General features: G+C 40.1%; 1 protein-coding gene across 2 annotated transcripts in view; it reads left to right on the plus strand.

The window, feature by feature from the left end:
* Nucleotides 1-18,586, plus strand: part of serpin-3 (serine protease inhibitor 3) — a 39,578-nt gene that overhangs the window by 7,979 nt on the left and 13,013 nt on the right. Inside the window, exons 2-8 of one of the 2 annotated variants that reach the window (XM_062669271.1) lie at nt 2,947-3,182; nt 3,764-3,946; nt 7,118-7,331; nt 7,992-8,203; nt 14,692-14,871; nt 15,595-15,745; nt 16,525-16,689. In XM_062669271.1, the coding sequence (XP_062525255.1) occupies nt 2,947-3,182; nt 3,764-3,946; nt 7,118-7,331; nt 7,992-8,203; nt 14,692-14,871; nt 15,595-15,745; nt 16,525-16,689 (1,341 nt within the window). 2 annotated transcript variants of the gene reach the window in all.

Here is an 18,586-nt window from a genome sequence, read left to right on the forward strand (position 1 = left end):
GGCCCGACGGTATTTACATACATTTTTCTTAATATTTACGTCGTAAGAGTTTGCTTTCGAAATCTCACAATTAGTACCTCAATCAAAGCATACCTAACGTGTTATAAAATATCATAAATCAATATAAAGTGAATCAATTAATAACTATATAATTCACGTACATAAAATAATAATGTCTTATTTTTACGAATTTCCCAATAATTTAGAACGCTATTGATATTAGCAGTAATGTAAACATAATCTCGCCATATTTGATTATTTAATTATATTTGACGGAGTTGCTGGGTCATTGTATTTAGATTAAATATATTTGAAACTTAATATATTTGATAATACACATTTACTTACGATCGATAGGTTATCTCGGACGACCAAAAGGTCAACTATGAATAAAAATATGTGTATTATGTATATTATGTGAATACTAAACAGAATTCTACATCATATCGTTTCAAATATATTTCGTTTGATAGTGTGTTTAAAATCATATATTCTGACAAAAAATATAAGTTTTCAATTATTAATACAGGACTAATTATAAACATGTATAAAGACTATCGATTTAACAGTGTACATTATTAGCAGACTTATTATTATAGTTATTAAATATCATTGCTATATTATAATCATAAAAAAATTATACACATTATTCGAATTCACGAAAGGTGCAAGCTATAAGGCATACTTGAAATACGTTTAGCAAAAGCACGCTTAGAGAAATTATAGTACAGATTTAAGTAATATACCAAATGCCGAAATTAAAAGACAGCATTATTTTATTGATTAGATGTGTGAGTGTTTGGATGTGTGAGTTTACGGCGCACTAGGTACAAAGTGGCCAACAGAGCCCAGAGACACGGCAATGTGAATATCCCAACCCATTTTCAGATATTAGATTGAAGTCTCATTATCATCATCAGGCCACAGTCGCCCACTGCTGGATATAGCCCTCTTTCAATCCATGACACTGAGCCTGGTCTTCGGCTCTCCTCATCCAACTCTTGCCGGCCATCCTTCAGAGGTCATTGCACCATCTAGCCAGGGAACGCCCCACGTTACGTATTCCATTGCGCGGTTTCCACTCGGGAGCCTGTCTAAGTCTAATCCAGAGATCGTCAGTTCTACGGCATATATGACCAGCCCACTGCCACTTTAGCTTAATGACTCTTTGAGCTATTCGATGGCTTTAGTCAAGACTCAAAGCAGAAATCATTAGTGCTTCGCAGCAGATATCCGTACTACATGGGCACCTATCCTTCTATCCTTGCGAGCAAACAATTGCAAACCGTGCGACGCTTTGGGAATTCAAATTTATCATCGCTGAGATGAACCGGTAATAACGTCAAGGCAGTTTGTAGACACTTGAAACTAAAATGATAACTACCGCCAAATTTTAGATATTATGTAGAAGTCACAAAGGTATTGTATTCACGTTATAATAATGATTATATCGAGGTAAATAAAACAAATTTAATGTGAATGTACAATCAATGGACGGAGGTCCGGTGAAATGTTAGTTTGAATGTCTCAGATCTTTCATTAAATTGTAACGCGTTAAGTACAATAACGGTAAAGTTAGTAGTTTAATATTATATGTATTATATATTTGCTATATACATACATATATGGACGATTCATTGTGGCGGACTATGGAATTAAGCCTACATCTAGCAGTGGAGTACAGACTGATGATGATACATACGAGTATAATATGTATTTATTTTTCTTTATTGTTTATTAATGCGCTAAAAGGTTATGTTTATTTTGACCACTATAAATATTGTTAAAAGTCGCAACATACCTGCCGTAATTTTTTCAGAATGTGTCAAGATGAAAACGGTTGTCTACAAGACCGCCTTTTGTACCAATTGTACTTGCCTGTTAACTGATTTTCAATGTTCATTACGTTTTGGTGTGCAATAACATCTGTCTCATTCTAAATTTATTACATGAATATTAATAATATTATGATCAGTTAGATATTTGAAGTTACATCGATCTTTGTTTAATCTTTCACATTTGATTCGAATGTGGATTTGCGGTTTGATATCGTGCTTGCATTTTAATTTAATTTCTTGATTCGAGGTTTCATATTTATAAGTTTAATTAATGTCTTAACATAATTGAAACTTTAATTGAATTTTCGTCATACACGTTAATCTAAAATCTTAGAAATCTAAAATTGACACTACAAAAATGTCAACAAGAAAACTGTATGTAATAGTTTGATTATGGGATAGGAATGGGATTTACATTTGTTACTTTGTACATATTGGGGCATATTTAATAAATAACGAAATAACAAAAGGGCAAGAATCTTGCAATAATCATGAAATAGATCAAATGCTACTTCAAACCTGAAATAAAAGTGTTCTGAATTAATTCAATTCGAGAAATTAAATTCTGAGTTAAAAAAGCATTAAAATATCATGTGAAGTAGTCGCCTGTTGTATTATGTATCCGGGTCGGAAAATATATTGTAGTGCGAATTGACTTACAGTTTTGGTTACAACAAAACAAAGTCCGCTCGCTTGACGTCAATCTGCCTTGGGAATTACACACTTTGGATTGGCGAATCAATCGAGTAAATCATTAATAGGATATTTAAGTAATTAGGTAGAAGCGTGATTACCAATATGATTAATAGAAAAGTTGTTATCCCCATGATTTTTTAGGACAAAGGCCAATTTAATGATACATATTCCACGACTAAGCAAATAACAATTTTCCTCAACTTATTAGTAACTAGTGAAACCCACACCACTGTGACTATAGCTAATTGTAAACAAAGCTACTCATTTGTAAATTAAATTTACTCGCTAGAGCTGATAAACAAACACAAATTTAAAATTCTTATTTATTTGCACACATAAATATGGATAGTTTCTATATCCTTTTCTTTTATTTCTTCTTCTTCTTCTTCTACAAATTCAATTTTGTTTTCAGCTCAAATTCTACTATGTTCATCTGCTACAGCGAACATAGATCCGAACACCCTAAGAGATGTGTTCGGTTACGGCAGCACGTACAATCCAATTGGGGCCGTAGCTACCGAGACCTATCGACAGGTAGTAGCAGTAACTCCGTACAATGAAACTCTTGTGGATCCTGATTACTGGGATTTAGATGAATTCCATCCATCTGCTGCGAATTTTGATAAATTCGATTGGACCCTGACTAAGGTATGTGTTTTGTTGCTCGTATCATTACGAACATTTGTTTGCCATCCATCGAAGATTGATTGGGTAATTATATGGCTTACAGTGCCTATTCTGTTCTGAAGATTGATAGCAGAAGCCACCTTACCTATAGTGCGTTGCACATGGCTCTCTGGCACATGGCACTCTCACATGGCACTCTCAATGACACTCTGCACATGGCACTCTCAATGAACGTGCTATATTTGTACCTATTCTACCTATTCAAGCTTGTGTCTAGAGACGCCTTTGTTTATTAGGATCGGAATTCAATCTAACTACATTATTTCTAAAATGTAAACGAAAATTTTGCTGTATGTCATCACTACGATTTTCTAATGTCTTAGTACAAAATAGCGCACATGTTATTTTAAAATGTCCAAAGAAGAGAGAAAATAAATCAACAATAGGACATCGAAATGCGTTGAAAATTATCCGATAGAAATATAAGAGATCGTATTTTTTTAGCTGAGCTGATCGATAAGAAATGTGACAAATTACTTGTATTTACGACAGGCAATTTCGACTGAAATAATTTTTAAATTTTCATTTTTTTTTCTGCGTAGCGTGTAGCTGCAGTCTCGGGTGATAACTTCTTGATCTCCCCCCTGGGTCTAAAGTTGGCATTGGCTATACTCACAGAGGCGGCCACAGGTAATACGAAATTGGAACTGTCGTCGGTGCTCGGCTTTGCTCTGGACAGAAGAGAAGTCCGAATAAAATTCAGTACAATTATTGATTCTCTTAAGGTTTGTATCTATATATTAATACACGAAGCAAAAACTTTGTAACTCCTTTTTACGAAAATTGCACGGACGGAAGGTGTGAAATTTTTCAACGCTTATAGAGAATATAGAGAAGGAGTGCAGAATGGTAATTTTTTTTTTTGTAATATTTAATGGTAATAAAATTATGCATTAATAATACATTAAATCAATAAACATTACACACACTACCATTTATTTGACACATACACATATATATAAATGTGTTATTACTTTAAGGCTTATGAAGATTACTCGCCTGCCAAAATAAAACGGCAGATCATTATTATTAATTGGTATTGGAATGATAGAATCCAAAACTGTTTCACGTTTACTAATAATAGACTATGACGGTAAAGCTTGGTTCGAGCTAACAATACCACCTGAGCCGCTGTATATAAACTAATAAATCTATAATTTTCTTACAAGGTCTTGCACGTATCGCAGAATTTTATCTTGTCGATATCTAAAGTATTTAAGTACTTAAAAATAGTAGCAGCCCTACGCTTTGTATCAAGGCATCATAATTAAGCTAGCGATCCTTTTACCACTTTTACGTGTTGGTCACGGGTGTGACAGTTGTCACTTATTTGAAATATCCATGATTTGCGTCATGATTATGTAGTTGGTACAGCATCTACTATTCTCGTCTTTTAAACAATATCATACATAAGATTCTTAACAGCCTGCCTATTGCAACTATTAGTAAATACACTTCTGGGATCTTTATGGTGGCTCAACAGTATTATGGGTAATGCAAACAAATTAACATAATTTTATGCATTTATCTGTAGCAAATCATTGATATACGTATTTATACGATCGTAAAAAGTAATACCGTAAAATTCATTGTATTTATTAATTTTACAATTGCGAAACTTATTGTAGCGTGACGAAGCAATTTACCGACAATTTTTGTTAAGAGAGAGTTTATGAGCGGCGGAAAGTTATATATGTATATATATATATATAGCATAAATCGAATAGCCGACGTGGATGAATTCGCGAGGCATACATAATACGATCAGAAAATAAATAACACAGTTCCCATTTAGTCATGTGTACGAAATTGACTGACCACAAAATCTTATCTTGTTTGAGTCAGACTATTGTAAGTGTACGAACAAACAAACAATCTTGGGTTTACTGTATAACCAAATGCGAAACGACATACGTAATTTAAATAAGGAAATGAATGATTTGTGAGGCTATGAGAAATCTTAGCTATAATTATTCATTTTACAATATAGGTAGGTACATATTATGTGTATTCTTGTTTGACTTGCGGTCTATTTCATATTCAACGTCATGGAAGCAATTGGGTTTTTTAAACTACCTAACCTAATGTCGTTAAGTACTTGTTTCGTTAGATATTTTGATATATTTTTTTGCGTTTCTTTCTTCGCCTGGTTATTGAACTTAACGCAATCTTAAATTAAGAGAAAGAAGTCCTACGTCCTTTTCATTTAAAAGACAAACCGACCAGAAATTCGTCGGAAATCGTTCCAACCGTGGTCTAAAATTGTCACAATTGTGTTTTCTTAAGATATTTGAATAAAGCTCCGTGATCCGGAACGCACGATATTTTGACAGGGAAATATTCTGTGACATCTATATATCAATACGTGAAGCAAAAACTTTGTATCCCTTTTTACGAAAATTGCGCGGACGGAGAAGTATGACATTTTCCACACTTATAGAGAATATAGAGAAGAAGTGCACAATCCTAATAGTTTTTTAAAATAATGCCTAAAAGGTACATTAAATCAATGAAGAAAACATTATACACACTACATACCATGTATTTGACGCACACAGTCATGCATACTATTTATTGTCAAACTTTTGTTCTTGACGTCTGTTGTCAAATTGAGAATAGATTAATTATTGTTTGTCTTTGTTATAGTTTAATCTTGGCAAAATTTGTGATTATAGAAGTATAAAATACAATCATAATAGTGCACAAACTTACGATTCCAATTAATTATAGTCGAATTTCGACTACTGCGGAACGTCTAGTTAATATAATTACCGCTAACAAGACGAAGAAATGAAAAGAACCATAACCGTATAAACCGTTGTAAAAATAAAGCTGCAATTGCTTCAATTGTGGTGTTAATTAAAAGTTAATCGAAAAACACGACTTTCACCTGAAATAAAGAAGAGAATCTGTTCGGAGCCCCTCTCTGTTCACAACATGCCACTATCTAATAATATAAGATCTTCTGCGTTGATCCATTCCTAGTTTTGATTGATATTCACTGATTTTACGACGTCTAATTTGATTCGATAACTTGATAACTTGATTTTTTGCTGCACACATCGACTTTTTGTAGCGTTCTTGGCCTTGCGAGCATTTTAATTCCTCGTATACTCAAATCAATTATCTCGGGATTGAAATCGTGCAGACATTTTATAAAATCAAAGTCAATAAACGTACACAATTATGAAATATTATGCAATAAAAACGGAATTAGCGAAATTAGTAAATTTGGAAGTTATTCGTATTAATTATCTTATACCCTTAAGCGAGCAATTCTTGTATATTAATATATATATATATAATCTGAATCTCGGAAACGGCTCCAACAATTTTCATAAAATTTAGTATACAGGGGATTTCGGGGGCGATAAATCGATCTAGCTACGATTTATTTTCAGAAAATGTTGTTTTATTCGTGTTTTCAATAATCAACTCTTCCCGACATCTATTGGCGAATAATAATACTATTTTTATTAATTGAGGGCAACTAACGGCTTTAAAGACACAACAAGATGGCGATATCAAAAAAAAACCGATCAAAGCTCGATCATTGTCTAGTTTACTATTTGCATTGCATTGAGGGGTGAATGATCTCACGGCCACGTGATAATCGGAGCCCGTATGTTTGCTATAAGCTGTCATTTCTATTATCGAGCTCGCAGGTGGTTAAACCAGTCTTGTCTTCTGACGTAACTGATTCGCCGTAGATATAAGCAGGATGGTGGTATATAGTCGTGTAGGGCTTAGAATAAGCCCTACTTCCAAACTAATTGATTATATTTGTATTCATTTTATTTGAGATTCATTATATCCCCAATAAATAAACTCGTAGGGATGATATTCTTTAAATGAAAGTTAGCGTTTATATTATTTATTCTTTTTATTTCATTCAGAAACAAAATCCAGAATACGTCTTGAATCTCGGCAGCAGAATTTACATAGGGGACTATGTTTTGCCGAGACAGAGATTCGCTGCGATCGCCGAGGAGTTCTACAAAACGGAAATCAGAGGCATTGATTTTTACAATCCACCCGAAGCGTCTAAACAGATCAACGCCTGGGTCTCTAACATAACTCACGGGAAAATACCCGATTTAGTCGATGATGGTAAGTGAGAATGGTTGTAATTTAAAAACGGAGACCTTAGAACTTATATTTTAAGTAGTTCCAGTAATCACTGAACGCCAGATGGGCAATAAGCTTAAGGAAAAAAGGATTATAAATTATCGTTGTCACGGACATTTCATAAGCAAACTATTTAGCTAATTGACTTCGTTTCATTTATAAAATAAAATCGACCTAAAAATCGCTTCGACAAGGCTTATTTCAACAGATAGGTCCTTTTTACGTTAAAGTGGCAGTTATTGCCCAAAATGCCCTGAGCTTTTAAGAGTAACGTACCTATATGATCTCAAAATTACATAGTTTGAAAATTCAACGAGTTGTAGCTCTTTGAATTGAAATTAAAAACAATTTTTTTACTGGTGGTAGGACCTCTTGTGAGTCCGCGCGGGTGGGTACCAACACCCTACCTATTTCTGCCGTGAAGCAGTAATGCGTTTGAAGGGTGGGGCAGCCGTTGTAACTATACCTGAGACCTTAGAACTTATATCTCAAGGTGGGTGGCGCATTTACGTCGTGGATGTCTATGAGCTCCAGTAACCACTTAACACCACGTGGGCTGTGAGCTCGTCCACCCATCTAAGTAATAAAGAATAAAAATAAAAACAATTACGATTTTCTGATATATTTGTTTTATTGTTTTAGATGACGTATCTGGAGTTGTTGCGATAATCCTCAACGCTTTATACTTCAAGGGCTCTTGGCGACATCAATTTCCTACAAATGCCACCAAATCTGCACCTTTCTTCGTCACACCGGACCTTCAGAAACCAGTTTTGTTTATGAACATCAAAGAAAAGTTCTATTTCACGGAGTCAGCAAATTTCGACGCAAAAATCCTGAGAATGCCTTACAGGGTAAAGGTTTAAATAACATGCCTTTATTTGAGAAGTACATATAAAGTGAACCCCATTACCCCAACTGGGTCATGAGGTCGTAGTATAATTTATCAATGACTGCTGTCCCACCTTCCAAACTGCATGGTTTTGTAGCAGAAGTAGGTAGAGCCATTCCGATCCAAGCACTCGCCGCGTGCTGACGTGCTCATTGTTCGTTCGATCGCCCGACCTCGGTTCGTGGCACATCTGGCGTCCAAGTGTTTTCTCGGAAGTGACTACCTGTGCTAATTGCGTCGCACCGCCGTTTGTGAACGGGCGGACCCCTAAATTCCTGGAATTCGTTCAGCAACTTAGTGGCCCGTTTGTGAACGGACGGTTGTGTGCCGTAATTAATCGTGATTATTATAGTTTTGGGGCCTCGCCGTAAGGCGAGTGTGTTTAAAGTCCCGGGGTAGCCCCCCCTGGGCACGTGACAGTTACAATGGAGTCCACGATCGATCTGTTCGCGGAATTCCTCCGTCTGAGGTACCCGACATTATCGGCCGAATTTTTAGAATTTAAGGCCAATCACGCCGCGAACTCAGAAGCGGTCTCCGTCGCGCCCGCCGCTCCCGTGTCCCCAATACTCGCGAGCAAAGCTCCCGCGTCGATCGCTGCGGTCTCGGTTCCAGCCCTGCGCTCATCCGCAGCACACGTCGCGTCCACGCGTTCATCCGCGGCCTCCATCGCGCCCGCGCCGTCCTCTGCCCCCGAGCGATTGTCCGTGGCCTCCGTCGCGACCGTCAACCCCGCGCCCTCTAAAACGCCCGCCTGCGGGTCGCCCGCGCCCTCCTCTTCATCCGACTCGGAGTCGGACATGGAGGTCGATCTTTCCCCCGCCCCCTCGACTGATGGATTCACAGTAGTCCAAAAAGGTAAGAGGCGCGCTGCGGAAGCCCGAGCTCCCGCGGCCGCCAAAGTAAGCAGAGCCGCGAACGCGTCGCGCCTCCGTCCACCGACCCCCGTTGCTCCCCCTGCCCGTGCTACACCGTCGCCGCGCCCGGTAGTACAAAAGAAAATCCAAGCCCCTCCCCCGGTAATCCTTCAAGAGAAGGCAGCCTGGGAACGAGTTTCCCTGGCCCTTAAGGCCAAAAATATTAATTTCACGAATGCCCGTAACCTCGCGAACGGCATTCAAATTAAGGTTCAAACACCCGACGACCATAGGGCCCTCTCTTCTTACCTCCGTAAGGAGCGTATAAGTTTCCATACGTATACGCTCCAGGAGGAGCGCGAACTTCGTGCCGTCATACGTGGCATCCCTAAAGAGTTGGATGCCGAACTCGTCAAGGCCGACCTTCTGGAACAAGGCCTACCAGTAAATTCAGTGCACCGCATGCACACCGGCCGCGGTAGGGAGCCATATAATATGGTTCTAGTCGCCCTCCAGCCTACCCCCGAGGGTAAGCAAATTTTTAACATACGTACCGTCTGTAGGCTCTCCGGTATCGCCGTCGAAGCCCCCCATAAAAAAGGCACTCCTAGCCAGTGCCATAACTGTCAACTGTACGGGCATTCTTCCCGTAACTGTCACGCGCGCCCCCGATGCGTCAAGTGTCTAGGCGATCACGCTACGGCCCTTTGCACTCGCGATCAAAAAACCGCGACGGAACCGCCTAGCTGCGTCCTGTGTCGAACACAGGGTCACCCCGCAAATTACCGCGGATGCCCCCGAGCCCCGAAAATAAATCGCCGCGTCGCCCGCCAAAACCGCCTCCGAGCTTCCCACCCAGACATCAAAGCCTCGGCACCCTCTGTGTCGCAGGCTAAGCCAGCATTCGTTCCGGCGCCGGTGCCCAGTGGCTCGGCCTGGGCGAAACCGCTGCCGTACACGAACACGGCTACAACTCCCTCCTCCGCGATTCGTCCCGCCCCCGCGATACGCCCCTCCCCCGCGAATTGCCCTCCGACAGCGTCCGACAATCTTGCTCTAGCGATCGACTTCTTTCAATCGATTAACTTTGAGCGCGTTAACGCTTTAGGTGACGCCATCCGCGCCGCCTCCACTGCACAGCACTTCATCGCCGTTGTGCAAGAATACGCCGACGTATACGCGTCGTTAAATACGTACGTCCTCCCCTCACTCCGCCGGTAATCAATGGCGTACAAAAGTAGGCTGAAACCCCTATCCGTAACAATAGGATTTTTTAACGCATACGGTCTCGCAAATCAACGTGATCAGGTTTGTGATTTTTTGCGTGACCATCAAATTGACATATTTTTAGTACAGGAGACTCTACTTAAGCCCGCGCGCCGCGACCCTAAAATCGCGAACTATAACATGGTTAGGAACGACAGGCTCACTGCTCGTGGTGGTGGTACCGTCATCTACTACAGAAGAGCCTTGCACTGCATCCCGCTCGATCCCCCCGCGCTCGTTAACATCGAAGCATCAGTATGCCGAATCTCACTGACGGGACACGCGCCGATCGTTATCGCGTCCGTTTATCTTCCACCGGATAAGATTGTTCTAAGCAGTGATATCGAGGCGCTGCTCAGCATGGGAAGCTCTGTCATTCTGGCGGGCGACCTAAATTGTAAACACATCAGGTGGAATTCTCACACCACAACCCCTAATGGCAGGCGGCTCGACGCGCTAGTTGATGATCTCGCCTTCGATATCATCGCTCCGCTAACCCCGACTCACTACCCGCTAAATATCGCGCATCGCCCGGATATACTCGACATAGCGTTATTAAAAAACGTAGCTCTGCGCTTACACTCGATCGAAGTAGTTTCAGAGTTAGATTCAGACCACCGTCCCGTCGTTATGAAACTCGGTCGCGCTCCCGATTCCGTTCCCGTCACGAGGACTGTGGTGGATTGGCACACGCTGGGCATCAGCCTGGCTGAATCTGATCCACCATCGCTCCCGTTTAGCCCGGACTCTACCCCGTCTCTTCAGGATACCGCTGAAGCCATAGACATCCTAACGTCACACATTACCTCGACATTAGATAGGTCATCGAAGCAAGTTGTAGCGGAGGACTTCCTTCACCGCTTCGAATTGCCCGACGATATTAGGGAACTCCTTAGAGCTAAGAACGCTTCGATCCGCGCCTACGATAGGTATCCTACCATGGAAAATCGTATTCGAATGCGTGCCCTACAACGCGACGTAAAGTCTCGCATCGCCGAAATCCGAGATGCTAGGTGGTCTGATTTCTTAGAAGGACTCGCGCCCTCTCAAAGGTCTTACTACCGTTTAGCTCGTACTCTCAAATCGGATACGGTTGTAACTATGCCCCCCCTCGTAGGCCCCTCAGGTCGACTCGCGGCGTTTGATGATGACGAAAAAGCAGAGCTGCTGGCCGATACATTGCAAACCCAGTGCACGCCCAGCATTCAATCCGCGGACCCTGTTCATGTAGAATTAGTAGACAGTGAGGTAGAACGCAGAGCCTCCTTGCCACCCTCGGATGCGTTACCACCCGTCACCCCAATGGAAGTTAAAGACCTGATCAAAGACCTACGTCCTCGCAAGGCTCCCGGTTCCGACGGTATATCTAACCGCGTTATTAAACTTCTACCCATCCAACTCATCGTGATGTTGGCATCTATTTTCAATGCCGCTATGGCGAACTGTATCTTTCCCGCGGTGTGGAAAGAAGCAGACGTTATCGGCATACATAAACCCGGTAAACCAAAAAATCATCCGACGAGTTACCGCCCGATTAGCCTCCTCATGTCTCTGGGCAAACTGTATGAGCGTTTGCTCTACAAACGCCTCAGAGACTTCGTCTCATCAAAGGGCATTCTCATCGATGAACAATTCGGATTCCGTGCAAATCACTCATGCGTACAACAGGTGCACCGCCTCACGGAGCACATTCTTGTAGGACTTAACCGACCAAAACCGATCTATACGGGAGCCCTCTTCTTCGACGTCGCAAAAGCGTTCGACAAAGTCTGGCACAACGGTTTGATTTTCAAACTTTTCAACATGGGCGTACCGGATAGTCTCGTGCTCATCATACGAGACTTCTTGTCTAACCGCTCTTTTCGATATCGAGTAGAGGGAACCCGCTCCTCCCCGCGACCACTCACGGCTGGAGTCCCGCAAGGCTCCGTTCTCTCTCCGCTCCTATTTAGTTTATTTATTAACGATATTCCCCGGTCGCCGCCGACTCAGCTAGCCTTATTCGCTGACGACACAACCGTTTACTACTCAAGTAGAAACAAGTCCCTAATCGCGAGTAAGCTCCAGAGTGCAGCGTTAACCCTCGGACAGTGGTTCCGAAAATGGCGCATAGACATCAACCCAGCGAAAAGCACAGCAGTGTTATTTCAAAGGGGAAACTCACCGCTTATTTCCTCCCGCATTAGGAGGAGAAATATCACACCCCCGATCACCCTCTTCGGCCAACCTATACCCTGGGCTAGGAAGGTCAAGTACCTGGGAGTCACCCTGGATGCATCCATGACATTCCGCCCGCATATAAAAACAGTCCGCGATCGTGCCGCATTTATTCTCGGCAGACTCTATCCCATGATCTGTAAGCGGAGTAAAATGTCCCTTCGGAACAAGGTGACACTTTACAAAACTTGCATAAGGCCCGTCATGACTTACGCGAGTGTGGTGTTCGCTCACGCGGCCCGCACACACATAGACACCCTCCAATCCCTACAATCCCGCTTTTGCAGGTTAGCCGTCGGGGCTCCGTGGTTCGTGAGGAACGTCGACCTACACGACGACCTGGGCCTCGAATCGATCCGCAAACACATGAAGTCAGTGTCGGAACGTTACTTCGATAAGGCTATGCGTCATGATAATCGCCTTATCGTTGCTGCCGCTGACTACTCCCCGAATCCTGATCACGCAGGAGCAAGTCACCGTCGTCGCCCTAGACACGTCCTTACGGATCCATCAGATCCAATAACTCTTGCATTAGATACCTTCAGCTCTAACACTAGGAGCAGGCTGAGGAACCCCGGTAACCGTACGCGTCGAACTCGACAAAGAGGTCGACGTGCAGCCTAACCCATGCATCAGCCCGCTGAGTTTCTCGCCGGATCTTCTCAGTGGGTCGCGATTCCGATCCGGTAGTAGATTCATTCGCGAAGCAACTGCTCTTGAGTTGTTAGGTCTCCTTCGGAGGCGCTCGGGCAGTTGTTAGCAAATCCCACCCCTCCTGGCTGAGCATTTGCTCGCCCACCTGTCCTGGTGAAGCTGGAAAGGCCTCCGGGCCACCAGTAATCCTTCAATCATAAAAAAAAAAAAAAAAAAAAAAAGGTAGAGCCGTGGTATTTGCTCTATACCCTACAATTCTTAATAATCGAAATAATATCATTAAGATCCCTCTACTCTTCTAATTTTGTTGCAGGATTATTTAGATTTCCCTCGTGTTCTTCAACCGATACTTTCGGTCTAGCATCGTTCTTTTATATATTCTTGATGTACCTAAAATGCATCGCAAGGTGCATAACGTTAGTTAGGTTGCCATTGCCAATAGATCACGCAGTTCAATTGTAACAGCGCTCCCGGTAACGCAGAGCCGTCGTGGCCTAACGGATAAGACGTCCGGTGCATTCGTGTTGAGCGATGCACCGGCGTTCGAATCTCAGGCGGGTACCAATTTTTCTAATGAGATACGTACTCAACAAATGTTCACGATTGATTTCCACGGTGAAGGAATAACATCGTGTAATAAAAATGAAACCCGCAAAATTATATTTGCGTAATTACTGGTGGTAGGACCTCTTGTGAGTCCGCGCGGGTTCGTACCACCACCCTGCCTATTTCTGCCGTGAAGCAGTAATGCGTTTCGGTTTGAAGGGTGGGGCAGCCGTTGTAACCATACTGAGACCTTAGAACTTATATCTCGAGGTGGGTGGCGCATTTACGTTGTGGATGTCTATGGGCTCCAGTGGTGGGCTGTGAGCTCGTCCACTCATCTAAGCAATAAATAAAAAAAACTTGCCCCAATTAATTTCAACTGTCAGTTTCAAACGTTTTAGTTATTAGAATTAGGTAAAAAAACGTTTTTTGTTTAAAAAGCTTTTCTAGTAAATTCTCATAACAATTTGTTGTGTCATTCGTGCGAGTTTTTTAACGTTCTCGATAGAGTAAAAGTTAACTCAAATTTGTATGGAGTTGGAACGTTTGCCTACGTTTGCCGCCAGGGACACTGTTCCAACTGCATACAAATTTGAGTTAGCTTTTACGCTATCGAGAACAGTAAAAAACTCGCACTAAGCACACAGTTGTCGGTGTGGATTCTAGCTACGCAAGAATTACAGTGATGGAAGTGAATGATGCAATACCAGACTTTTAACAAACCAGATGAGCTGTGAGCTCGAACACACATGACATATAGATATATAGTATAAATATATAAGTATAAGTATAAGTACAAGTACAAGTACAAGTACGAGTACAAGTACGAGTACAAGTACAAGTACAAGTGCAAGTACAAGTAAGTATAGGTTAGTTACATAATGTGACCAGCTTGTGTGTTTCGTTTCAGGGTAACAAATTCGCCATGTTTATAATAGTACCGAATTCGTTGACCGGCTTGTCCCGTATTATGAACGGTCTGAGCGATCTTCATCTAGAAATGAATAATTTACAAGAGAGAACGGTTGATGTTACCATGCCGAAATTCCAGTTCGATTACACATCAAAACTTGAGTCAGTACTGAAGGAAGTAAGTGTTTGTAATGAATAAGTTGTTGATGATATTAATAGGTAATTTGTCTGATCTGATTTTGTTGCTAATTATTTTTGAAACTTGTATAGTTCAAAGAAAATATTTTATAAGTGTACTAGCGTAGTTATATTGTCTGCCACGTGTGCCTTTTTGTTGGTAAGCAGCTACCTAACCCCTTGAGCTCATGGATATCGTCACCCACATGAATTCGGTCTGACAGCCTAAGCCGGCGATTATGTCGCGCTAGCAACAGGCCGGATGGTGGTGGTACCTATCCGTACGGGCTCACAACGGTCTTAATGATTGAAACTTTTATTTTGTCTCCACGTGGGTGGAATTGGAATCCTATAGTGTGTTTATTCAGTCACGTAAGAATTTACACTATTACTTGACGCTGGCTAATGCACAAATCGTGCCAGAGCCAAATAATAAAGAAGAAGAAGAATTTACACTTCTTTGACGTAATTGAATTATTTACCAACATTAAAACAATTTATTTATTTATTAATAAATTATTTTATATTTACATAGTACCTATATATATGTTACCTCAAATCATGAACAGTCTTAACAATGAAATTAATTAAGTGTACCATCACTTCGTCATGCATTGATATTTATCGTAGGCACGCGAAAAGAAATATAATTTCAAAACATTTAAATAAATTCTCTTTCTTGGTACACGTAAGGAACACAGTGTTGATTTGTAATTAATTTCAGTTGGGCATCAGACAAGCTTTTGAGGAAACCGCGTCGTTTCCTGGTTTAGCCCGAGGACAACTTCTTCATCAAAGACTAAGAGTGTCCAAGATCGTGCAAAAGTCTGGTATAGAGGTCAACGAAATTGGCAGTATCGCTCATTCTGCTACAGGTACTATTCGACGCACTGTTTTTTATTGCTCAAGAGTCTACAGTTTTCTTATTAGTGAGCGGTCACCATCGTTCGTGGATAAATAAAACTGCACAATTAATTTGCTGCCTGCTTTCAGACATCTGTATGCGTAGTGCGAGGTTTTAACTTCGAGAACAGTGCTCCTAGCGGCAAACGTAGGCGAACGTTCCGACTCCATACAAATTTCACTTAACTTTTACGCTATCGAGAACGTTAAAAAACTCGCACTAATCACATTGATCGAAAGGTCTCAGTTGCACTGTTCTATCGGTCGAATAAACCGTGCGATTGATTAATGGCCTAACGTGGTAAAGCCATTTTCAGGTTAGAGCGCCGTGAGCTCACCCACTCATTCTGCGAATCTAGTATAACCTGTCGAGACTACTAGAATAGGTAGCAAAATAAAAAGGTGGTAAAGCTTGTTTTTTCGCTGGGGTTCACGGTTACACTTACAATTTTTATTTATACAATTTTTATTTAGTCTTATTGTCTGACATTGTTCACCTCTTTTATTTTTTTTATTGCCCTAGTAGGCAGACGAGTATACGGCCCACCTGATGGTGAGTGGTTACCGTCTCCCATGGACTACAGCAATGCCAGGGGCAGAGTCAAGCCGCTGCCTACCGATTACCTGAAATCCGCCGCTTTAGGGTGAACAACCTCATCCTCCTTGAGTTTTGCTGTTACAACCCTTTAGCTATAGGTAGAAGAGCTTCCAGTCTAACAAGTACTAATTTGTTTTTTTGAATTTCACACAGAAATAGGAATAGTGAACAAATTCGGTGAGGACGACGAAAACGACTATGAAGTGGTGGTTAACAAGCCGTTCCTGTTCTTCATACAAGACGAGTACACGAAACAATTGCTTTTTACGGGAAGAGTCTCCGATCCTTCGATAGTCGATGGGGATTATAAAGTACTATAGAATTGTTCAATAAAAAATACTTTGTTACTTAATGCAGAAGTTGTAATTTTAATTTCTTATGGCTTTTCGAATCAGTCTTCGGGCAGCTAAGACATTGGAACAGACTGAGATAAACAATTGCTTCGAACACAAAATTTACAAGTACCAGCGCCGCCTGTTGTATGTTGATGGTACTAAGACAAAAACCTCTTAATTTCCAGTAATAATAGTACAAAGTTTCAACATAATCTGATAAGATGCCCGACTCCATTGATCACAAAGAAACACATGCATTTGTGTCTATAATCATTCATCTCGCTTGACGAGAGCTGCAAGATCATCGGAAATATAATATTACGCGTCATAATATAGTATAGATTGTATTTAAATGAAATTTCATCAGATGCTCAAATGACCTATTGAGTTTAACCCGAAGTGATGATGATGTCATTATTTCAATTGTTTATGGCTTTTTGACTGTCAATAAAATTCTTAATTAATTAGAATCTTTTTTTTTTCATGTTTCGAACTAAGTTGTTTTTGTAATTAATTCATTTTCGCCTAATTCAAGTAAAGTTTACATTCTTAAAGTTTTCGTAAATGTAGATGAAAATGCGGTTAAATAGAAAATAATCAATTTATTACATGTTAATCTTGATAATGAATAATACAAAGATAATAATAACATTAATAACACAAATATTTGTTTTATGAAACTACTTTAAGCAGGGTATTTGGATTAGAAATAAAACATTTTTTTAATATTTCTGACATCTATATATTAATACGTGAAGCAAAAACTTTGTATCCCTTTTTACGAAAATTGCGCGGACGGAGGAGTATGAAATTTTCCACACTTATAGAGAATATAGAGAAGAAGTGCACAATGCTAATTTTTTTTAAAAATAATGCATAAATGATACATTATATCAATAAAGAAAACATTACACACACTACATACCATGTACCATGACATGGGGTAAATTGGGATCCTGGGGTAAATTGGGACAAACCTGCGGAAGATTCTCAAAGTACCTGTAGCACGGAATCTACCTAATTTTGTTTATGTTAATATTTATCAATGTATAGAAGAAAAACCAAGTTAACTATGGAAGTACTAAATATGAGTTAAGTTGGTCCCAAAAATTCGTCAAATTAAATTGAAAATAGTGGTTGAAAAGTGCGTTTTAAAACAGCTTAAAGAACTTTTAAAAAAAGTAATATTATCGTTGTTTTTTCAATAAGATTACAGTTTATATAAGTTTTTAATACACCTGGAAATACCACAACAAACGGTAAGTTGCAATATTCTTATTTTAAATACAATATTTCGACAAAATAAAAAATGTATATTTTTTCCTTTCTTTTTGGGGAAAATTGGGACGTATGTAGGGTAATTGGGAACGAGACTGGAAAAATTAGGGACGAGAAAACACAAAATTGGAACGCCAAAAGACAAAATAGGGATGGCTTGTTAGGGTTGTCACTTATATCTTATAATAGATTTTTTAGCCTATACTATCACTTAATTGCGTGATGTAAAGAAGGTTAATGTGTTTATCAGTTAGTTTATGTAAGTATTATAGGTAAAAGAAAAGTATATATATAATTACTTTTTTTTCGCGACATTTACCTTGTAATATCTGCCCGGTCGTATGTTCTCTATAGCAATAAAAAAAGTTAAAAGTTAAAAGAACTCAAACGAATCAAAACTTTTGTTATTTCAGAATCTATTCACGCGTCGAATCATGATTTTGTTAACATTCAAAACGCACACCCAAATAAAAACAGGCCTCAGATTTTAAATGTAACATTAATTAAAAATCCGAGATATCCAATTATGAGTGAGTGAATTAATTGAGTTTAGTTAATTAGCTTAGAAAGAATTTCTTTTATTTTTGTTATTATTGGCAGTA

Source organism: Bombyx mori, chromosome 7 (assembly GCF_030269925.1).
Source record: "Bombyx mori chromosome 7, ASM3026992v2".
NCBI lineage: Eukaryota > Metazoa > Arthropoda > Insecta > Lepidoptera > Bombycidae > Bombyx > Bombyx mori.